Source organism: Panulirus ornatus, chromosome 10 (genome assembly GCF_036320965.1).
Source record: "Panulirus ornatus isolate Po-2019 chromosome 10, ASM3632096v1, whole genome shotgun sequence".
NCBI classification, from domain to species: domain Eukaryota; kingdom Metazoa; phylum Arthropoda; class Malacostraca; order Decapoda; family Palinuridae; genus Panulirus; species Panulirus ornatus.
Genome location: NC_092233.1, coordinates 15,109,182 through 15,134,255, shown reverse-complemented (window position 1 = coordinate 15,134,255; position 25,074 = coordinate 15,109,182). Strand labels below are relative to the sequence as shown.

At 41.0% G+C, this 25,074-nt stretch overlaps 1 protein-coding gene across 1 annotated transcript in view; it reads right to left on the bottom strand.

Annotated features, from left to right (window-relative positions):
- pHCl-1 (pH-sensitive chloride channel 1) overlaps nucleotides 1-25,074 on the bottom strand; it is a 1,177,139-nt gene that overhangs the window by 351,968 nt on the left and 800,097 nt on the right. The window contains exon 11 of the mRNA XM_071665549.1: nucleotides 24,158-24,328. Coding sequence (XP_071521650.1) covers nucleotides 24,158-24,328 — 171 coding nt within the window. The remainder of the gene's footprint in view (nucleotides 1-24,157; nucleotides 24,329-25,074) is intronic.

Sequence of the window (25,074 nt, the reverse complement as noted above, 5' to 3'; positions counted from 1 at the left end):
GGTTCTGAGTGAAACGAAGCTCAAGGGTAAAGGGGAAGAGTGATTTGGGAATGTCTTGGGAGTAAAGTCAGGGGTTAGTGAGAGGACAAGAGCAAGGGAAGGAGTAGCACTACTCCTGAAACAGGAGTGGTGGGAGTATGTGATAGAGTGTAAGAAAGTAAACTCTAGATTGATATGGGTAAAACTGAAAGTGGATGGAGAGAGATGGGTGATTATTGGTGCATATGCACCTGGGCATGAGAAGAAAGATCATGAGAGGCAACTGTTTTGGGAGCAGCTGAATGAGTGTGTTAGTAGTTTTGATGCATGAGACCAGGTTATAGTGATGGGTGATTTGAATGCAATGGCGAGTAATGTGGCAGTTGAGGGAATAATTGGTATACATGGGGTGTTCAGTGTTGTAAATGGAAATGGTGAAGAGCTTGTAGATTTATGTGCTGAAAGAGAACTGGTGATTGGGAATACCTGGTTTAAAAAGAGAGATATACATAAGTATACGTATGCAAGTGGGAGAGATGGCCAGAGAGCGTTATTGGATTACGTATTCATTGAGAGGTGTGCAAAAGAGAGACTTTTGGATGTTAATGTGTTGAGAGGTGCAACTGGAGGGATCATTATCTTGTGGAGGCGAAGGTGAAGATTTGTAGAGGTTTTCAGAAAAGAAGAGAGAATGTTGGGGTGAAGAGAGTGGTGAGAGTAAGTGAGCTTGGGAAGGAGACTTGTGTGAGGAAGTACCAGGAGAGACTGAGTACAAAATGGAAAAGGTAACAAAGGACGTAAGGGGAGTGGGGGAGGAATGGGATGTATTTAGGGAAGCAGTGATGGCTTGCGCAAAAGATGCTTGTGGCAAGAGAAGCGTGGGAGGTGGGCAGATTGGAAAGGGTAGTGAGTGGTGGGATGAAGAAGTAAGATTATCAGTGAAAGAGAAGAGAGAGGCATTTGGACGATTTTTGCAGGGAAATAATGCAAATGTGTGGGAGATGTATAAAAGAAAGAGGCAGGAGGTCAAAAGAAAGGTGCAAGAGGTGAAAAAGAGGGCAAATGAGAGTTGGGGTGAAAGAGTATCATTAAATTTTAGGGAGAATAAAAAGATGTCTTGGAAGGAGGTAAATAAAGTGCATAAGACAAGGGAACAAATGGGAACTTCAGTGAGGGGGCTAATGGGGAGGTGATAACAAGTAGTGGTGATGTGAGAAGGAGATGGAGCGAGTATTTTGAAGGTTTGTTGAATGAGTTTGATGATAAGAGTGCCTGAGGTGCTTGTGGATTGGCGGAATGCTTGCATAGTGCCATTGTACAAAGGCAAAGGGGACAAAGGTGAGTGCTCAAATTACAGAGGTATAAGTTTGCTGAGTATTCCTGGGAAATTATCTGGAAGGGTGTTAATTGAGAGGGTGAAGGCATGTACAGAGCATCAGATTGGGGAAGAGCAGTGTGGTTTCAGAAGTGGTAGAGGATGTGTGGATCAGGTGTTTGCTTTAAAGAATGTATGTGAGAAATACTTAGAAAAGCAAATGGATTTGTATGTAGCATTTATGGATCTGGAGAAGGCATATGATAGAGTTGATAGAGATGCTCTGTGGAAGGTATTAAGAATATATGGTGTGGGAGGCAAGTTGTTAGAAGCAGTGAAAAGCTTTTATCAAGGGTGTAAGGCATGTGCATGTGTAGGAAGAGAGGAAAGTGATTGGTTCTCAGAGAATGTAGGCTTGTGGCAGGGGTATGTGATGTCTCCATGGTTGTTTAATTGTTTATGGATGGAGTTGTTAGGGAGGTGAATGCAAGAGTCTAGGAAAGAGGGGCAAGTATGCAGTCTGTTGTGGATGAGAGAGCTTGGGAAGTGAGTCAGTTGTTGTTCGCTGATGATACAGTGCTGGTGGCCGATTCATGTGAGAAACTGCAGAAGCTGGTGACTGAGTTTGGTAAAGTGTGTGAAAGAAGAAAGTTGAGAGTAAATGTGAATAAGAGCAAGGTTATTAGGCACAGTAGGGTTGAGGGTCAAGTCAATTGGGAAGTGAATTTGAATGGAGAAAAACTGGAGGAAAAGAAGTGTTTTAGGTATCTGGGAGTGGATTTGGCAGTGGATGGAACCATGGAAGCAGAAGTGAATCATAGGGTGGGGGAGGGGGCGAAAATTCTGGGAGCATTGAAGAATGTGTGGAAGTCGAGAACATTATCTTGGAAAGCAAAAATGGGTATGTTTGAAGGAATAGTGGTCCCAACAATGTTATATGGTTGTGAGGCATGGGCTATGGATAGAGTTGTGCCCAGGAGGGTGGATGTGCTGGAAATGAGATGTTTGAGGACAATATGTGGTGTGAGGTTGTTTGATCAAGTAAGTAATGTAAGGGTAAGAGAGATGTGTGGTAATAAAAAGAGTGTGGGTGAGAGAGCAGAAAAGGGTGTTTTGAAATGGTTTGGTCACATGGAGAGAATGAGTGAGGAAAGATTGACCAAGAGGATATATGCATCAGAGGTGGAGGGAACAAGGAGAAGTGGGAGACCAAACTGGAGGTGGAAAGATGGAGTGAAAAAGATGTTAAGTGATCGGGGCCTGAACATGCAGGAGGGGAAAGGCGTGCAAGAAATAGAGTGAACTGGAACAATGTGGTATACCGGGGTCAACATGCTATCAATGGATTGAACCAGGGCATGTGAAGCATCTGGAGTAAACCATGGAAAGTTCTGTGAGGCCTGGATGTGGAAGGGAGCTGTGGTTTCGGTGCATTATTACATGACAGCTAGAGACCGTGTGAACGAATGTGGCCATTGTTCTCTTTTTCCTAGTGCTACCTCACACACATGAGGGGGAAGGGGTTGTTATTTCATGTGTGGCGAGGTGGCGATGGGAATGAATAAAGGCAGACAGTATGAATTATGTACATGTGTATATATGTATATGTCTGTGTGTGTGTATATATATGTATGCGTTGAGATGTACAGGTATGTATATTTGCGTGTTTGGACGTGTATCTATATACATGTGTATGTGGGTGGGTTGGGCCATTCTTTCATCTGTTTCCTTGCACTACCTCGCTAATGCGGGAGACAGCGACAAAGCAAATACATACCCAAGTATTTCATACTTAGCAGAATTTCTTAAGCAAGCAGCAAGTAGGTGTGACCCAGTTTACATAACAAAAATGAGAGGCTTAAAACAAGGAGTATGCAAGGTATCCCAAAAGCAAGGGATTAACCTTTAATGTGCAGGTTCTAGGTGCCACTGGTAAAACAGATCTATCTATATATGTCTATCTCTGATGACTGTTCCTTTGGGAACTTCCTCATGGGGGTGGCCACAGCAAAAGTCTCCATAACTGTTAAACTCCATTGCTGCTTTTTAATCTTTAGTGCCTCACCCTTAACAGGCCACTAGTAGAGGATACTTTATTGCAGCATTTTTAAAGGCTCCTACTTAATATTCCTCTTGACTACTTCTACCTAATGTGTATTTAATTCCCAACGTCTTGCTTCAACCTAATGCTCCCATCTAATGTTTCTACATACTTTTACCTAATGTTTCAATCTAATGCTCCTGTCTCCTGTTCCTACATTCTACTTTTATCTATTTCTCCTAAGATTTCACCAAAGGCATGAATGGTGCATAGCACTCACCAAAAGAAAAACATAAAGAGTTATGTGTGACAAGGAGAGATTGTATGTTTGTGGACAGAATACCTGCAGTCCATGTGAGGGTGAGGCAGAAAGAAAAAACAGCTACCTGGGTCAGAGTAGTACAACTTGACAACCACTGAAGTGCTGGCTCACTATGTAGCCATCAATAATCCTCCTGATACCCAGGCAGGTAGTACTGGTAAAACAAGTGGTTCTATGATTCCAGTGTGAAAGCAAGCTAACTTGTAACAAGATATCTGCAATGAGGAAGCCCATGCCTCAGCCAAGTTGCCATTTCTGTTGAGGTATAAAGTGCCTTCAAACAAAATGGTATATGTTGTCTTTCTCTCAACTGTCTTGGTAGCTTGAATTAACTTTTTGGAAAAGGGTAACTGCATGTTCAAAGTTGCAAGATTAAACATTGAGGCAGACTCAATCAAGCATTCCAGTTTGGTGGTCAAGGGTCTATTCCCAACATTTGTAGTGAGGAACAAACCCAGAGGTTAAAGCTCTGCATGTGAACCTCCAGAGAAAAGTCTACACAAACAGACATTCCTGATGTTGCAGTCAAGGGTAGAGGAAAGTGTATGAGCAAATAAGTCAAGGCATATGCACTGCTAAACCCATGAAGTAACCAAACTTTCCATTCTGAGGCCTTCGCATATCAGCTTGGTTTAGAAGGTCCCAGAGATACCTTGTCCCAAGACAATATGAACTCTGACCAAAAGTCAGAGGTTTTTGAAGTGGCTTTAAAAGTGGTTAGTTTTATTGCCAGAAAGAGAAAAGGCTGTGTTATTCTGTATCCAAAAGGTCAATGCAGTAGACAACTTTCCAGGCATGTACAGAATTGTTGGCCCAGCTGACAAACAATGGTGGATCATCTGAAAGGACTGAGTATAACTATAGTGCATGGTTCATTTGTTCATTTGTCAGTATCCTGATAGGTCAAGCCTGGCTCACCAGGAAACTAACACAGCTAAAAAGTGGTTGCAGTCATTGGAAAGTATCTAACTATAAATCCTGTGTTGCATCAATGGCACAAACAAGAGATTTTTTCTGGGGATATGCTGAGCTAGACCCCCAAAATTAAACTGAAGATTTTCCTGGGAGAACCTGGTATATTCTGCACCACAAAGTGTTGAACCCAAATTAGCTAGGGATATGTGATTTGCAGTACTATTATCTATATGTTATAGCAAATGCAAGTGCAATCTGTGGGTTCATAAATTGTCTATTATGTAAATTTTAGTGCTATGTTGTCTTAGTATCAAGTGCACTGCAAGACCCAGAGGGTAGGTTGATGCTGGACAAAAGGATCTTTTGTGTTAACTTGTGCTTTAGCACCTTGGTCATTATGCTGACCCTGGATTAACATCAGTTTGTGTACTAGTCCATGGTTAGATACCACATGGGGAGGGCAGTGTAAATGCCTGTCCACCATTTGTAACTACTAAGTTGTAACTTGAACCAGCTTAAAGTTGATTAAGAATGACTGTTTACATGGAAATGTTCCCCATAATCAGATATACTTTGAGAGGCAATGTAATTATGTTTATGTTACAGATGCAAGATAACAACAGTGCTAATCATCACCTTCCTCCACCCTTACGGCATATAACAGCCCAATAAACCAACCACAAATCTGAGAAAGCGGAGCAGGGTGTGCTGAAATGGTATGAGCATATGGAGTGGAAGAGAATGGGGAGAGTTAAGGAGATACATGCATAACACAGAGATAAAAAGGTGAAAAAGAAAGATGGAATAGAAGACAATTTCAATTATTTGGGACTGAACATATAAAAGATTGTCAGGTGTGCATGGGACTGAGTGAATTGGAGTGATATGCTTTCAATGGGCTGAACCACAGCATATGAAGTGGTCAGGAGAAACTACAGTGGCTGTGGATGAGGGTGGGGGGCTTGGTGTTAATACACTATGTGACAGGAAGAGAGCAGAAATCAGCATACGAGTGCAGTTTCTTCATCTGCTCCTGGTCCTACACTCACTAACACAAGAAACAGTGAACAGGTGTGATATTTCTTATCATTCTTTTATTATACTTAATCGCTGTCTCCCGCATTAGTGAGGTAGCGCAAGAAAAAAGATGAAAGAATGGCCTAACCCACACACATACATGTGTATATACATAAACGCCCACACACACACATATATATACCTATACATTTCAACAGATACGTACATATACATACACATATATACACATGTACATGTTCATACTTGCTACCTTCATCCATTTCCACTGCCAGCCACACATGAATTAGCACACTCTTTTTATTACCACACATCTCTCCTACCCTTTCATTACTTACTCGATCAAACCACCTCACACCACATACTGTCCTCAAACGCTTCATTTCCAACACATCAACCCTCCTCCGTACAACCCTATCTATAGCCCATGCCTTGCACCCATATAAAATTGTCGGAACTACTATTCCTTCAAACATACCCATTTTTGCTCTCCGAGACAATGTTCTCTCCTTCCACACATTCTTCATCTCTCCCAGAAACTTTGCCCCTTCCCTCAACCTGTGAATCACTTCCACTTCCATGGTTCCATTTGCTGCTAAATCCACTCCCAGATATCAAAAACACCTCATTTTCTTCAATTTTTCTCCATTCAAACTTACATCCCAATCATCTTGTCCCTCAACCCTACTGAGCCTAATAACCTGGCTCTTATTCACATTTACTCTCAACTTTCTCCTTTCACACACTTTTCCAAACTCAGTACCAACCTTTGGAGTTTTTCATATGAATCAGCCACTCGAGCTGCATCATCAGCAAACAACAACTGACTCACTTCCCAGGCCCTTTCATCCACAACAGACTGCATACTCATCCCTCTCTCCAAAACTCTTGCATTTACCTCCCTAAACAAATCAAACAACCATGGGGACATCACACATCCTTGCCGTAGACCGACATTCACCGGAAGCCAATCACTCTCCTCTCTTCCTACTTGTACACATGCCTTACATCCTTGGTAAAAACTTTCCACTGCCTCCAGCAACTTACCTCCCACACCATATACTCTCAAAACCTTCCACAAATCATCTCTATCAACACTCTCATATGCCTTCTCCAGATCCATAAATGCTACATACAAATCCATTTGTTTTTATAAGTATTTTTCACATAAATTCTTCAAAGCAAACACATGATCCAAACATCCACTACCACCTCTGAAACCACACTGATTTTCCCAAATCTGATTCTCTGTACAAGCCTTCACCCTCTCCATCAATACCCTCCCATATAATTTCCCAGGAATACTCAACAAACTAATGCCTCTGTAATTTGAATAAATAAATAACTTAAATAAATATAAATTCTTATATTTAACTGCCATTGCCACCCCACCACACACGAAATGGCATCCCCCTGCCTCTAGCTAGGCAGTGCCAGGAAAAAAAAAAAAAAAAAGCCACATTTGTTAACACTCAGTCTCTAGATTTCATGTGTTATGCACCGAAACCACAGCTCTCTTTCCACATCCAGGCCCCACAGACCTTTCCATGGTTTACCCCAGATGCTTCACATGCCCTAATTCAATCCATGTTGACCCCGGTATTCCACATTGTTCCAATTAATTCTATTCCTTGCATGCCTTTCTCCCTCCTGTATGTTCAGGCCTTGATCGCTCAAAATCTTTTTCACTCAACCCTTCCACCTCCAATTTGGTCTTCCACTTCTCCTTCTTCCCTCCACCTCTGACATATATATTCTCCTTGTCAATCTTTCCTCACTCATTCTCTCCATATGTCCAAACCATTTCAACATCCTCTTCTGCTCTCTCAACCACACTCTTTTTATTACCACACATCTCTCTTACCCTTTCATTACTTACTCCATCAAACTGCCTCACACTACATACTGTCCTCAAATATTTCATTTCCAACACATCCACCCTCCTCCACACAACCCTATCTATAGCCCGTGCCTCAAAACCATATAACATTCCTGGAACCACTATTCCTTCAAACACCCATTTTTGCTCTCCGAGATAACGTTCTCGCCTTCCACACATCATTCAACACTCCCAGAACCTTTGCTCCCTCCCCCACCCTGTGACTCATTTCCACTTCCATGGATCCATCCGCTGCTCAGTCCACTCCAAGATATCTAAAACACTTCACTTCCTCCATTCTTTCTCCATTCAAACTTACCTCCCAATTAACTTGTTCCTCACCCCTAATAACCTTGCTCTTATTCACATTTACCCCCACCTTTCTTCTTTCACACACTTTACCAAACTCTGTCACCAACTTCTGCAGCTTCTCAACCGAATCAGCCACCAGCACTGTATCATCAGCGAACAACTGACTCACTTCCCAAGCCCTCTCATCCACAACAGACTGCATACTTGCCCCTCTCTCCAAAACTTTTGCATTCACTTCCCTTAACAGCCCATATATAAATAAATTAAACAGCTATGGAGACATCATGCACCCCTGCTGCAAGCCTACATTCACTGGGAAAGAATCACATTCCTCTCTTCCTACTTGTACACATGCCTTACATCCTTGGTAAAACTATTTACTGCTTCTAGCAATTTATCTCCCACACCATATACTCTTAAAACCTTCCACAAAGCATCTCTATCCACCCTATCATATGCCTTTTCCAGATCCACAAATGCTACATACAAGTCCATCTGTTTTTCTAGGTATTTCTTACATACATTCTTCAAAGGAAACACCTGAAACACACATCCTCTACCACTTCTGAAACCACACTGCTCTTCCCCAATCTGATGCTCTATACATGCCTTTACCCTCTCAATCAATATCCTCCCATACATATATTCAGGAACCCAGCTACAAGAAATACCGACGGAGCAACACATATACCATCAGCACGGCTCCCCGCACACGTCCTGCCTGCAAACTTCTTCGCAAACGGAACTACCTTGGCCCACCAGTGATGCTACTATGTTTGTAAATCGGGAACCATTGCAACACAAACCTCGCCAGGTGGTAGAGTTTCCCGCAGTGTATAGAGACAGACTTCCCCAGAACTTTTTAAAGGGGAAGTAAATGTTTATAGTTGTGTTACTGGAGTGATAGTTTTCATACATGGTGTTTTGACAAGAAAATAGTGAAATTGGAGAAAAATGTAGCTCAGACATTGAAGCTTATTGATACAGTGGTTAAATTGATGAAAACTGCTATTGACGTTTGTGTAAATAAATTATACATTTCCTTTTGCCATAGCCAGAGGTTGAACCATTATGTGACGTTTTTTTTTTTCATTCATTTCAAGCTAGAAGTTGCAGTTTTCTAAATTGTTTCTTACATTTTTCATATGTATATATATGTATGTGTGTGTGTGTGTGTATATGTGCGTATGTATGTGTATGTGTGTGTATGTGTATATGTATGTATATGTGTATATTATCCCTGGGGATAGGGGTGAAAGAATACTTCCCACGTATTCCTCGCATGTCGTAGAAAGCGACTAGAGGGGACGGGAGCGGGGGGCCAGAAATCCTCCCCTCCTTGTATTAACTTTCTAAAATGGGAAACAGAAGAAGGAGTCACGCGGGGAGTGCTCATCCTCCTCGAAGGCTCAGAGTGGGGTGCCTAAATGTGTGTGGATGTAACCAAGATGTGAAAAAAGGAGAGATAGGTAGTATGTTTGAGGAAAGGAACCTGGAGGTTTTGGCTCTGAGTGAAACGAAGCTCAAGGGTAAAGGGGAAGAGTGGTTTGGGAATGTCTGGGGAGTAAAGTCAGGGGTTAGTGAGAGGACAAGAGCAAGGGAAGGAGTAGCAATACTCCTGAAACAGGAGTTGTGGGAGTATGTGATAGAATGTAAGAAAGTAAATTCTCGATTAATATGGGTAAAACTGAAAGTTGATGGAGAGAGGTGGGTGATTATTGGTGCATATGCACCTGGGCATGAGAAGAAAGATCATGAGAGGCAAGTGTTTTGGGAGCAGCTGAATGAGTGTGTTAGTGGTTTTGATGCACGAGACCGGGTTATAGTGATGGGTGATTTAAATGCAAAGGTGAGTAATGTGGCAGTTGAGGGAATAATTGGTATACATGGGGTTTTCAGTGTTGTAAATGGAAATGGTGAAGAGCTTGTAGATTTATGTGCTGAAAAAAGACTGATGATTGGGAATACCTGGTTTAAAAAGCGAGATATACATAAGTATACTTATGTAAGTAGGAGAGATGGCCAGAGAGCATTATTGGATTACGTGTTAATTGACAGGCGTGCGAAAGAGAGACTTTTGGATGTTAATGTGCTGAGAGGTGCAACTGGAGGGATGTCTGATCATTATCTTGTGGAGGCTAAGGTGAAGATTTGTATGGGTTTTCAGAAAAGAAGAGTGAATGTTGGGGTGAAGAGGGTGGTGAAAGTAAGTGAGCTTGGGAAGGAGACCTGTGTGAGGAAGTACCAGGAGAGACTGAGTACAGAATGGAAAAAGGTGAGAACAATGGAAGTAAGGGGAGTGGGGGAGGAATGGGATGTATTTAGGGAATCAGTGATGGATTGTGCAAAAGATGCTTGTGGCATGAGAAGAGTGGGAGGTGGGTTGGTTAGAAAGGGTAGTGAGTGGTGGGATGAAGAAGTAAGAGTATTAGTGAAAGAGAAGAGAGAGGCATTTGGACGATTTTTGCAGGGAAAAAATGCAATTGAGTGGGAGATGTATAAAAGAAAGAGACAGGAGGTCAAGAGAAAGGTGCAAGAGGTGAAAAAAAGGGCAAATGAGAGTTGGGGTGAGAGAGTATCATTAAATTTTAGGGAGAATAAAAAGATGTTCTGGAAGGAGGTAAATAAAGTGCGTAAGACAAGGGAGCAAATGGGAACTTCAGTGAAGGGCGCAAATGGGGAGGTGATAACAAGTAGTGGTGATGTGAGAAGGAGATGGAGTGAGTATTTTGAAGGTTTGTTGAATGTGTTTGATGATAGAGTGGCAGATATAGGGTGTTTTGGTCGAGGTGGTGTGCAAAGTGAGAGGGTTAGGGAAAATGATTTGGTAAAAAGAGAAGAGGTAGTGAAAGCTTTGCGGAAGATGAAAGCCGGCAAGGCAGCAGGTTTGGATGGTATTGCAGTGGAATTTATTAAAAAAGGGGGTGACTGTATTGTTGACTGGTTGGTAAGGTTATTTAATGTATGTATGACTCATGGTGAGGTGCCTGAGGATTGGCGGAATGCGTGCATAGTGCCATTGTACAAAGGCAAAGGGGATAAGGGTGAGTGCTCAAATTACAGAGGTATAAGTTTGTTGAGTATTCCTGGTAAATTATATGGGAGGGTATTGATTGAGAGGGTGAAGGCATGTACAGAGCATCAGATTGGGGAAGAGCAGTGTGGTTTCAGAAGTGGTAGAGGATGTGTAGATCAGGTGTTTGCTTTGACGAATGTATGTGAGAAATACTTAGAAAAGCAAATGGATTTGTATGTAGCATTTATGGATCTGGAGAAGGCATATGATAGAGTTGATAGAGATGCTCTGTGGAAGGTATTAAGAATATATGGTGTGGGAGGAAAGTTGTTAGAAGCAGTGAAAAGTTTTTATCGAGGATGTAAGGCATGTGTACGTGTAGGAAGAGAGGAAAGTGATTGGTTCTCAGTGAATGTAGGTTTGCGGCAGGGGTGTGTGATGTCTCCATGGTTGTTTAATTTGTTTATGGATGGGGTTGTTAGGGAGGTAAATGCAAGAGTTTTGGAAAGAGGGGCAAGTATGAAGTCAGTTGGGGATGAGAGAGCTTGGGAAGTGAGTCAGTTGTTGTTCGCTGATGATACAGCGCTGGTGGCTGATTCATGTGAGAAACTGCAGAAGCTGGTGACTAAGTTTGGTAAAGTGTGTGGAAGAAGAAAGTTAAGAGTAAATGTGAATAAGAGCAAGGTTATTAGGTACAGTAGGGTTGAGGGTCAAGTCAATTGGGAGGTGAGTTTGAATGGAGAAAAACTGGAGGAAGTGAAGTGTTTTAGATATCTGGGAGTGGATCTGGCAGCGGATGGAACCATGGAAGCGGAAGTGGATCATAGGGTGGGGGAGGGGGCGAAAATTCTGGGGGCCTTGAAGAATGTGTGGAAGTCGAGAACATTATCTCGGAAAGCAAAAATGGGTATGTTTGAAGGAATAGTGGTTCCAACAATGTTGTATGGTTGCGAGGCGTGGGCTATGGATAGAGCTGTGCGCAGGAGGATGGATGTGCTGGAAATGAGATGTTTGAGGACAATGTGTGGTGTGAGGTGGTTTGATCGAGTGAGTAACGTAAGGGTAAGAGAGATGTGTGGAAATAAAAAGAGCGTGGTTGAGAGAGCAGAAGAGGGTGTTTTGAAGTGGTTTGGGCACATGGAGAGAATGAGTGAGGAAAGATTGACCAAGAGGATATATGTGTCGGAGGTGGAGGGAACGAGGAGAAGAGGGAGACCAAATTGGAGGTGGAAAGATGGAGTGAAAAAGATTTTGTGTGATCGGGGCCTGAACATGCAGGAGGGTGAAAGGAGGGCAAGGAATAGAGTGAATTGGAGCGATGTGGTATACCGGGGTTGACGTGCTGTCAGTGGATTGAATCAAGGCATGTGAAGCGTCTGGGGTAAACCATGGAAAGCTGTGTAGGTATGTATATTTGCGTGTGTGGACGTATGTATATACATGTGTATGGGGGGGGGTTGGGCCATTTCTTTCGTCTGTTTCCTTGCGCTACCTCGCAAACGCGGGAGACAGCGACAAAGTATAATAAAAAAAAAATAATAACATATATTCATCTATTCCTGCATTAGCAAGATAGTACCAGGAAACAGACAAAGAATGGCCCATTCACTTATATACACATTTATTATTATCATCATTTTTTATTATACTTTGTCGCTGTATCCCGTGTTAGCGAAGTAGTGCAAGGAAATAGACAAAAGAATGGCCCAACCCAGCCACATACACACGCACATATACATACCAATACATTTCAACATATACTTACATATACATAAACAGACATATACATATATACACATGTACATATTCATACTTGCTGCCTTCATCCTTTCCCATCGCCACTCCCGCCACAGATGAAGTGGTACCCCTCTCCCCCAGCGCGCATGTGAGGTAACACTAGAAAAAGACAACAAAGGCCACACTCGTTCACACTCAGTCTCTAAATTTCATGTGTAATGCACCAAAACCACAGCTCCCTTTCTACATCCAGGTCCCACAAAACTTTCCATGGTTTACCCCCAGACGCTTCACATGCCCTGGTCCAATCCACTGATAGCATATACACTCTGGTATACCTCATTGTATGAATTCACTCTATTCCTTGCATGCCTTTCACCCTCCTGTATGTTCAGGTCCCGATCGCTCAAAATCATTTTCACTACTTCCAACTCCAATTTGGTTTCCCACTTCTTGTTCCCTCCACCTCTGACACATATATCCTCTTTGTCAATCTTTCTTCACTCATTTTCTCCATGTGACCAAATCATTTCAATACACCCTCTTCTGCTCTCTCAACCACACTCTTTTCATTACCACACATCTCTCTTACCCTTTCGTTACTTACTAGATCAAACCACCTCACACCACATATTGTCCTCAAATATCTCATTTCCAACACATCCACCCTTCTCCGCACAACCCTATCTATAGCCCATGCCTCACAGCCATATAACATTGTTGGAACCACTATTCCTTCAAGCATACCCATTTATGCTCTCCGAGATAACATTCTCGCCTTCCACACATTCTTCAACGCTCCCAAAACTTTCGCCCCCTCCCCCACCCTGTGACTCATTTCCGCTTCCATGGTTCCATCCACTGCCAAAACCACTCCCAGATATCTAAAACACTTCACTTCCTCCAGATTTTCTCCATTCAAACTTACCTCCCAACTGAATTGTCCCTCAACCCTACTGAACCTAATAATCTTGCTCTTTTTCACATTTACTCTCAGCTTCCTTCTTTCACACACACTTTATCAAACTCTGTCACCAGCTTCTGCAGTATCTCACGCAAATCAGTCACTGGTGCTGTATCATCAGCGAACAACAACAGACTCACTTCCCAAGCCCTTTCATCCACAACAGACTGCATACTTGCCCCTCTCTCCAAAACTCTTGCATTCACCTCCCTAACAACCCTATCCAAAAACAAATTAAACAACCATGGAGACATCATGCACCCTCTGCCACAAACCAACATTCACTGGGAACCAATCACTTTCCTCTCTTGCTAATCATACACATGCCTTACATCCTCAATAAAAGCTTTTCACTGATTCTAGCACCTTACCTCCCACACCACATACTCTTAACAGCTTCCACAAAGCATCTTTTTCATTTTTATCATATGCCTTCTCCAGATCCATAAATGCTACATACAAATCCATCTGTTTTTCTAAGTATTTCTCTCATACATTCTTCAAAGCATGCACCTGATCCACACATCCTCTACCACTTCTGAAACTACACTGCTCTTCTCCAATCTGATGCTCTGTACATCACTTCACCCTCTCAATCGATAACCTCCCATTTAATTTCCCAGGAATACTCAACAAACTTATACCTCTGCAATTTGAACACTCACCCTTATCCCCTTTGCCTTTATACAATGGCTCTATGCATGCATTCGCCAATCCTGAGGCACTTCACCAAGAACCATACATACAATGAATATTCTCACCAACAAGTGAACAACACAGTCACCCCCTTTTTTAATAAATTCCACTGTAATACCATCCAAACCTGCCGCTCTGCTGGATTTCATCTTCCACAAAGCTTTCACTACCCCTTCTCTGTTTACCAAAACATTCTCCGTGACCCTCTCACTTCGCACACCACCTCAACCCTACATCTGCCACTCTATCATTAAACACATTCAATAAACCTTCAAAATACTCACCCCATCTCCTTCTCACTTCATCACTACTTGCTATTACCTCCCCATTAGCCCCCTTCACCGATGCTCCCATTTGTTCTCTTGTCTTATGCACTTTATTTACCTCCTTCCAAAACATCTTTTTATTCTCCCTGAAATTTAACAATACTCTCTCACCCCAATTCTCATTTGCCCTCTTTTTCACCTCTTGCACCTCTCTCTTGACCTCCTGCCTCTTTCTTTTATACATCTCCCAGTCATCTGCACTACTTCCCTGCACAAATCGTCCAAATGCCTCTCTCTCAATGTATACATATATATACACACAGACATATACATATATACACATGTACATAATTCATACTGTCTGCCTTTATTCATTCCCATCGCCACCCTGCCACACATGAAATAACAACCCCCTTCCCCCTTATGTGTGCGAGGTAGCGCTATGAAGACAACAAAGGCCCCATACGTTCACACTCAGTCTCTAGCTGTCATGCAATAATGCACCGAAACCACAGCTCCCTTTCCACATCCATGCACCACAGAACTTTCTATGGTTTACCTCAAATGCTTCACATGCTCTGGTTCAATCCACTGGCAGCACGTCGACCCTGGTATACCACATCGTTCCAATTCACTCTATTCCTTGCACGCCTTTCACCCTCCTGCATTTTCAGGCCCCGATCACTCAAAATCTTTTTCACTCTATCTTACCACCTCCAATTTTGTATCCCACTTCTCCTCGTTCCCTCCACCTCTGACACATATATCCTCTTGGTCAATCTTTCCTCACTCATTCTCTCCATGTGACCAAACCATTTCAAAACACCCTCTTCTGCTCTCTCAACCACACTCTTTTCATTTCCACACATCTCTCTTACCCATACATTACTTACTCGATCAAACCACCTCACACCACAAACTGTCCTCAAACATCTCATTTCCAGCTCATCCACCCTCCTCTGCACAACTCTATCCATAGCCCATGCATTGCAACTATACAACATTGTTGGACCCACTATTCCTTCAAACATACCCATTTTTGTCAGTTGCTGTTCGCTGATGATACAGAGCTGGTGGCCGATTCATGTGAGAAACTGCAGAAGCTGGTGACTGAGTTTGGTAAAGTGTGTGAAAGAAGAAAGTTGAGAGTAAATGTGAATAAGAGCAAAGTTATTAGGTACAGTAGGGTTGAGGGTCAAGTCAATTGGGAGGTAAGTTTAAATGGAGAAAAACTGGAGGAAGTGAAGTGTTTTAGATATCTGGGAGTGAATTTGGCAGCGGACGGAACCATGAAAGCGGAAGTGAATCATAGGGTGGGGGAGGGGGCGAAAATTCTGGGAGCCTTGAAAAATGTGTGGAAGTCGAGAACATTATCTCGGAAAGCAAAAATGGGTATGTTTGAAGGAATAGTGGTTCAAACAATGTTGTATGGTTGCGAGGCGTGGGCTATGGATAGAGTTGTGCACAGGAGGATGGATGTGCTGGAAATGAGATGTTTGAGGACAATGTGTGGTGTGAGGTGGTTTGATCGAGTAAGTAATGTAAGGGTAAGAGAGATGTGTGGAAATAAAAAGAGCGTGGTTGAGAGAGCAGAAGAGGGTGTTTTGAAATGGTTCGGGCACATGGAGAGAATGAGTGAGGAAAGATTGACCAAGAGAATATATGTGTCGGAGGTGGAGGGAACGAGGAGAAGAGGGAGACCAAATTGGAGGTGGAAAGATAGAGTGAAAAAGATTTTGTGTGATTGGGGCCTGAACATGCAGGAGGGTGAAAGGAGGGCAAGGAATAGAGTGAATTGGAGCGATGTGGTATATCGGGGTTGACGTGCTGTCAGTGGATTGAATCAAGGCATGTGAAGCGACTGGGGTAAACCATGGAAAGCTGTGTAGGTATGTATATTTGTGTGTGTGGACGTATGTATATACATGTGTATGGCGGTGGGTTGGGCCATTTCTTTAGTCTGTTTCCTTGCGCTACCTCGCAAACGCGGGAGACAGCGACAAAGCAAAAAAAAAAAATATATATATGTATATATATATTTTTTTATTATACTTTATTATATATATATATATATATATATATATATATATATATATATATATATATATATATATATATATATATATATATCACATCCAGGCCCCACAGAACTTTCCATGGTTTACCCCAGATGCTTCACATGCCCTGGTTCAATCCACTGACAGCACGTTGACCCCGGTATACCACACCGTTCCAATTCACTCTATTCCTTGCACGCCTTTCATCCTCCTGCATGTTCAGGCCCCGATCACTCAAAATCTTTTTCACTCCATCTTTCCACCTCCAATTTGGTCTCGCACTTCTCCTTGTTCCCTCCACCTCTGACACATATATCCTTTTTGTCAATCTTTCCTCACTCATTCTCTCCATGTGACCAAACCATTTCAAAACACCCTCTTCTGCTCTCTCAACCACACTCTTTTTATTGCCATACATCTCTCTTACCCTATTATTACTTACTCGATCAAACCACCTCACACCACATATCATCCTCAAACATCTCATTTCCAGCACATCCACCCTCCTGCGCACAACTCTATCCATAGCCCACGCTTCGCAACCATATAACATTGTTGGATCCACTATTCCTTCAAACATACCCATTTTTGCTTTCTGAGATAATGTTCTTGACTTCCACACATTCTTCAAGGCTCCCAGAATTTTCACCCCCTCCCCCACCCTATGATTCACCTCTGCTTCCATGGTTCCATCCGCTGCCAAATCCACTCCCAGATATCTAAAACACTTCACTTCCTCTATCTATAGCCCACGCCTCGTAACCATAAAACACTGTCGGAACCACTATTCCTTCAAACATGCCCATTTCTGCTTTCCGAGATAATGTTCTCGCCTTCCGTATATTTTTCAAGATTTTATCATTATTATCACTGTTATTATTATATGTAACCAGTTCCCCTATCAGCAAGGCAGTGCCACGAAACAGACAAAGAATGGCCCATCCACTCATATACACGTATACATACATACATACACATGTACATATTCATACTTGTTTGCCTTTGTCTATTCCTGTTTTTACCCCTCCCCACAGGAGACCTTTTTATCCCTATGAAGCTCCTGCAACACAGGAAGCTGGTAGCATCCATCAATCAGAAGTATAAGTTATAAAGTGCTGTGATGTTGCATGCACATCTATGTGCAGAGAGTGTACAGTAATTGAGCAGTAAGTGCTGGGTGTCTTCTTAATAGGTAGCTGCATCATGGGCATGAAGGGTCTTAGGGCATGTTGAAACAGTGTTTGTAGTTTTCTAGTGTTGGATAATGTCCATTGTACAGGTGGGAGAATGTGACTTGTGCTTGTCTGGAGAGTATAGTTTCTGATGGCCATGAGTGGGGCATATATGTGTTTGTGAAAAAAGTCCTGACAACAAGATTAAAACCCCAATTTTAAGTGTAAATTTCTGAACATTGTCAAATTTCAATAATACATACATGGGCCTCACTTACATAATATCTTTAGTGTAACTGCAAGAAAAGTCAAAGTTACTCCTTGTACATGCATGAATTATGAGTGTTATGCTCCAAAATTTCCAGAACAAGAAATCAAGTAATATTACTGTAATACTATGTATCCGGTATGCCAGTGAATTAGCACACAAGACAATGAGATGATGATTCATTCTACCTTGAGCCTATGTTACTGTGTTCCAGTTGATATTTCATGACTGATGAGAATATCTTAATACTTAACACGCTGTGATCTGACAGTTACATCTGATGAGAATATTTCAGTACTCATGAAACAGTAACCTGTTGGTATCAACAGAAGACCTAGTACTAGTACATCACTGAATCAGAATCTGCAACAGCAGGAGTATATCCAATTTTGCCCAGTCTTTTACTTCTAATTTCACTTAACTGAATAATTAATACCCTTCCACAGGAACTAACTTTAAATTCTGATCAGATCTGACTGACAGTGGAAGGTGCTTCTTATTTTCCCAGTATGAAGGGAACAACGGTTAGAAGAATATGAAGGATGAATGTAGACAGTGGATGTACAATCTAACCCTGAGTCAACTGTTCCTGGATATGCTTTAATGCATAACATTCTCCTCCCAAAACACTTAAAAACAAAGTTCAAATCACATAATTGTATCTAGCCCCAACCTGACTTCGCATTACTCTTAATGACTTTAAACAAATGCTATTTCAAAATGGGATTAGACCTCAGTCATAACAATAATCAGTAGAAGAGTGTCTCAATTGTCGTTTGACATTATGTACCACATACTAACCTAGAGGCAAATGAAAGTCAGCAGGAAAATCAAATGATGATCAGGCCCTGCCACAACACTCATTCAACTAAGAGACTTTATCATTACCTCTGATGATTTCTTACTCAAATTTAAACAAAATGACCAACCAATATAGAAAATGATAGTGATTATAATGAAACCTAAGTCTACATACTGTTCTTACTGTTCTCAATGTATGAAAACAAAAAGTTACCAAACATCTGCCCTTCATGAAAGCTTTATCAAGTGAGGTTTCTACTGATCTAGTCACATGGCTTCATAAAGATAATTCAACTGTTTACATGGCATGAAAAGCACATGTAGCCTATCTTTATATACTGGCACAATGGCAATGCAGCAGGAGTTTGCTTACATGTTGTTTGCATTAGTGAAGTCACTATTCAGCACTAAATTACTTGGAAAAAAATATCAAATTTTATACATCTAACTAACTTGAACAAGGGTTTCAAGCACTGCAGTCCTTGTTTGCCTTACATTCAAGAAGGAACATTCATGCAAAATCCCATGAAATAAAAGAGAATTAAGAAAAAGCAATAATTGTTCAAGCTGTAATTTACTTTATCAGGGTTCTGCAAGCAGGCAAAAAATCCATTCATGTGATAACAGTAAACTCTATCAAAATGTTTAAACTTTTTGTATCTCATAACTTAAGAAGTTTAAATCAAGTAATGATAACATGATTCCAAATCAAATTAAGCTGATATGATTTTATCTCTAGGACCATAAAACACCTTAGACAATGCTAAGTGGCCTGTAGTGAAATATGTTTTTGTTACTAAAATGATATTTCTCAAAATCTAAAGCACAGAGTCTCAAATGCCTTTGCCTTTGTTTACTGCAAAAAGTTGTTGTAACACATTATTGTAAGATAATTACTATCCACTGTCAAAGAAATCATATTTTCCTAGGCTTCACTAAAATGCTATCAAACATCAAAATAAGCAGTGATGTGATGACATAATATCTAATCTTACCACAAATCACCATTTGTGGTTGTTATGATTTATGTACATACTGTATCAAAAGAATTTTGCAATTTCTTTGGAACAAATTAGTCTAAACTTCATCATGACAAAAGGGAACTCAGATACCAACACTAACACAAAGGAACTTTCCTATCACAAAATAAGGATAGAAACACTTGACAGAGAATCTCATTATAAAGTCATGAGGGACCTGATGAAATTATGAATGGTTTACATAATACTTTAATTATAATCCTTTCCTGTCTTTTTTAATATTCATAGTTTTGGGAGAAATTAGTAATCTGGAAGGGTCTTATAATCTCAATCAATGGTGTCTGTACTTAAATAATCAATACATAGGCAAGGATGTGAAGAAATGAATTATCAAACAAGTGTAAAGTTTGTGAACTGGCATAGCACAGAATGACATGATTCAATAAATAAAACTGAGAAAAGTTTATTATGATTATACTTATATCATGAATATCATAAATATGAATCACCTGGTCACAGATGTTACATGTGCAAGTCTTTAAAGAGACCTGAAGACACTGATAACTGATAGCTCCCACATCATAAGTAGGGTAGAGAAGCTTCTTTAGGATATACCACCAGGAGGATAAGGTAATAAACTGGAGGGAATAGCTTGGGACTATAGGAAATGCCAAAGAGCATCAGGGGAGAACTCAGAGCATCAGGGGTGAACTCAGAGGACAAGTTGAATAAAATGGAAGACTTTGTGAAGGACTGTGAAAAATGCAAAAAAGCACAAGAGGTAGACAAAATAAGCAAAACTGTGATGGAGAATGATGAAAAAAAGGATGCTTTTAGCATGATAGAAAAGAGCTAGGAAAGGACTTTGGGGGTGAAAAGTAATTACATAGCAGAGGAAACTAAAGTAAATGTAAACCTCAGTCCTAGGTTTCCTGAAGCAAACAAAAGAAGTCAAATATCATGTAGTCATTCACGAAGAACCACATATAGAGACAGAACAATCAGGGAAGCATATGGTGAAATGGATGGAACAGTTAAAAGGGTAAAGATCATGCAAGACAGTTGAGCAGTTCTGATATGGCAGATGTCAGATAAGAGATAAGGAGAAGGATATAGTGAGACAGCAGAAGATTGCAGAAAAGTGGGTCACTGTGCAAGTGAGGGAAGCTAAACAGGAGGTTATCAGTCATATGTCTGGAATGGTTTGTGAGCTGGAAGAGGATCATCTTCCAAACATGGAGGAATAGGAAGCCAGAGAAGGGATCATGTTTGGGGGCTACTTAAAGCAATGGACTAAACACATATAAGTGGAAAAATAAAAAAAAGTCAGGAGAATGGGGAAACACAGACACTAAGGGAAGTCCACTTACTGGAACACATGATACTGTGTTGTGTAGTCAAGAGGTGCTTCAGCTGAAAATAATCCAGTAAAAAAAAAAAAAAAAAAAAAAAAAAAAAGTGGTTCAAAGCACACACATATGTGTGAGAGAGAGAGAGAGAGAGAGAGAGAGAGAGAGAGAGAGAGAGAGAGAGAGAGAGAGAGAGAGAGAGAGAGAGAGAGAGAGAGAGAGAGAGAGAGAGAGAGAGAGAGAGCAAATGCAAAAAAAAAAAAAAAAAAAATGAGAGAAATCAGAACTGGACAAAGGGAAGGAACAAAACACCCCACCTCTAGCTCAAGGAGGCTTTGAACTAACAAGTAGTAAGAACATTGGGCTGAAGGTTCTGTATACAAATGCAGATAGCAAATGATAATGGTTTTTAGGATCATATGAAGGGTAGCAACCTCAACATTATGGGAGTGGTGAAGACTAAACTCACAAAAGAGTTTAAGTTTTAACTCATCTGTCCAGAAAGATATACGATCACAATGAGGATCAAAGAAGATAAAGGAGAGGGGACTGGCCCTCTTAATAAGAGATACCAGTAAATTGCAGGAAACATCAGTAGATAGTGCCCTCAGACAATATATACTGGGTTAAATTACTGTGGGCAACATGTGTAAAAACCTTCCAAGAATCTGCAGTGACCTAGAGCTGGTGGACATTCTGAACAATCAGAATGGTGAAGGTAGCAGCAAGGCACTTCCTCCTTGGAAATAGTACGGTACTGTTAATGGGCATTTCAGCTACAGGTAAACAAAGTGCAACAACTTAGATTCCCACAGAGATACTGAATCATGGAGATACAAATCCCTTGATGGTATATAAGAGGACTTCCTCTATCAGTTTGTCACAGCACATATGAGTACTACATGGTACGATATTCCATCTCTGCTTGATCTTGTCTGTATATACAGTAATATGGAAATAGCTTGTTTTAAGTGGGTGATGGAGAAGGACACAAGAGGTGGATCAGAGGGGCAACAGGATCCAAAGAGGAAATACAGTTGAGTTAACTGAATGGAGCTGATCAAGTTCTCTGAGAGTACTGAATGGGGTATGAAGTTCCATAAAAAGGATTTAGACCAATGCTATAGATATGGTATTACAGGAAATGTCATAAAGAAAAAGAGCTTGTGAAGGAATGATGCTAGAGCCAACCAGCATATGAAAGACATAAGACAGCAAGAAATAAGTATTATAGGGTAAGGAAGGGGAGCAGAGATTCTGAAAAAGCACTGTGAGCAAATCAAAAGACAATCTAAAACTTTTATATACATTCACCAGGAACACACCCTCTGTCGAAGAACAAGTAATCAGGGTATTGCACTCTTGATGTAGAATTTGTGAGAGATGATGAAAGATTTGAAGAGCAGACTGATTAATCTCAGTGTTTCCATAATGGAGGACCATACTGCACTAGCTTTACCAAAGTGAGAGGATGAATTACTCTTGGAAGGCATTGACTTGATAGCTATAATATATATCAGGCTATCAAAACAAACTACATGAGGACCAAGGTTCTCATATCTTCCTAAACATACATATGGAATTTGAAGATGCACTTCCTGTCCCTCTTGAAATATTGTTCAATAGGTCACTGGAGGAAGGGGTAGTCCCAAAGATGCAGATGAAGGCTATTTTGGCTAAACTTAAGAAAAAGGACTGGGGAAATCATGCTGAACTATAGACCAGTCTCATTAATACTGGAAATGATAATCAGAAAGTAAAAGAATGATGAATTGCAAAGGTGAAACTAATTAACTTGGAGGCAACATAGTTTCAGGGAAAGGAATTCATGCATTACCAATTTTTTGGACTTCATTCATGACAGGGTAAACTCCATCTTAGATTAAATGGATGGGTGGGTAGACTCTGCGTTCCTGGACTAACAAAAGGCCTTTGACACTATTCCCCATCAGAAGTCAGTAAGGAACACTTGTTAACTGTAGGGAAATTTCCTTTGTGGGAGGTATGTGTCTTGGGGTCACACGAGGCATACTGCAGGGCTCAATCTTGGGCCCTTTACTATTCTTGGTCTATGTAAATGACTTGCTTGATGGACTGGGGTCTTACACTAACTTGTTTACAAGTGATGCCAAGGTCAAGAGAGAAATAAGGTGGATTTGAACATACTCCAAGTTAGTCAAACAAGTGGATACTCCAATTCAATCTAAGTTCATGATAATGATAGGACAGATTGAAAGTAGGCCTTTGTGTGATTATCACCTAATGGAAAATATTACCTAAGGATCATCACTGTGCCTATTCTGTCACTATAGATGCATACAAGGAGAATTTAGGGATAACAAGCTATCTGCAGGCAAACAGTAGAAATGTTATCAAGTATACTGACAAGTATAAGTTTGGTACACTATTCCCATCACATATATGACCAAAATTGGATTATGCCTCAGAATTCTGGTCACTGCATCTAAAGAAGAACAAAGATCTGACTGAAAGGGCCAAGAGAGGAACAAACATGATATTACGTGAATTAAGAGGACTGAGCTACAATGACAGGTTGTCCACAATGGGGGTTGAGGGGAGAAATAGGGGGACCTGATAACAGCCTTCAAATTTCTAAATCGCCTGCATACTGTTGACAGTGAATAGTCCTTCAAGAGATAGGTACCAAAGTAACCTGAGGCTATGAGAAGCTGAGAAAAAAACAGAGTTAGAAATGATGTAAAGAAGTACAGATTTAGCATAAGGATGGTGGATACTTGGAATAAACTAATCAAGGAGAGAGTGAATGCTAGCAGTTGACATAGGTTTAAAGGACTACTTGATAGTATAGAAAGTTTAGGAGACAGGGCCCCACGAGTGTAAAACTCTCTCCCAATACCGTGCAAATAGGTAATTAAAAGTAGGTAATCAATTACATGTATTCTCAGAGATGCTTATAGTAATGACAGGTTCTGAATTTCCTCCAACTCCTGCACCTTCACTAGACATACACAATGGCCCCTGGTGAAAGAGAAGAGCAGCAGCAATGTTAATGCAAAGCTCCCTGGCCATACCTCTCCATTGGAACAGTTGTTTGGTGCATTGGCATGGGAGCACTGGGAGTTGCCACAGTTGGCGCAGGACATCATTTCATGGGAGTTCCTGTTGCCAGACGGCACATCCCCGATGCCACCACATGCACTTCCATCTGAATCTGCAGGACCACTAGGCCGCTTCCGCTCCGTCTGTAATAAGAGGCTCTAGGGTGATGCCAAGGTTTGCGAAAGGAACCTGAGGCTGCACTCTGGCAAGCTCAAGAAAGCTATGCTACTGGCAGTATTAACTGTAAATCCATTAGTTTGCAAGAAAAGCACAGCTGACTGAAGGATTCAGGCAGCCATAAATCTTGTTTAAAATACCATTACTTTACTGAATGAAAACTCAGCTATATACTTAAAAACATAAGGCAAGATTGATCAGAACTACAAATAAGAAGCTGGCAGGTGAAATTTTGACAGCATGGGCACCATGTGAAAGTTTGTCAACTGAGAAATGGACATTCATACACAAGAGTCAAAGTTGAAGCATGGCACAGGTGATGCAGAACAAATGCCTTACACAGGCACTTCAGAAACCAAATATATTGTAAAGATTGGACTCTACAGCCAATTTATTACACAAATGCAACACTAGCTCATTAAACATGTGATGCAGAATAACTAGAGCATTTTTCTGGTGAAACAAGACGAGTGCATTATATACGTGGTGCAAGATAACTAACAAATTATATTGGTGGCACAAAAAATGTTGTATAAATGATATCCTACTCATCAGGAAGTGCTAGACAGCCAATGAAATATGAAAGTGATGCAAAACAACCAATGCATTCCAATAATGATATAAGACATATAGTGTGCCATACAGGAAGCATATGGCAATAGATGCATTATACAAGTAATGTGGAATAAACAGTATGCAAGACAGGAAGTAG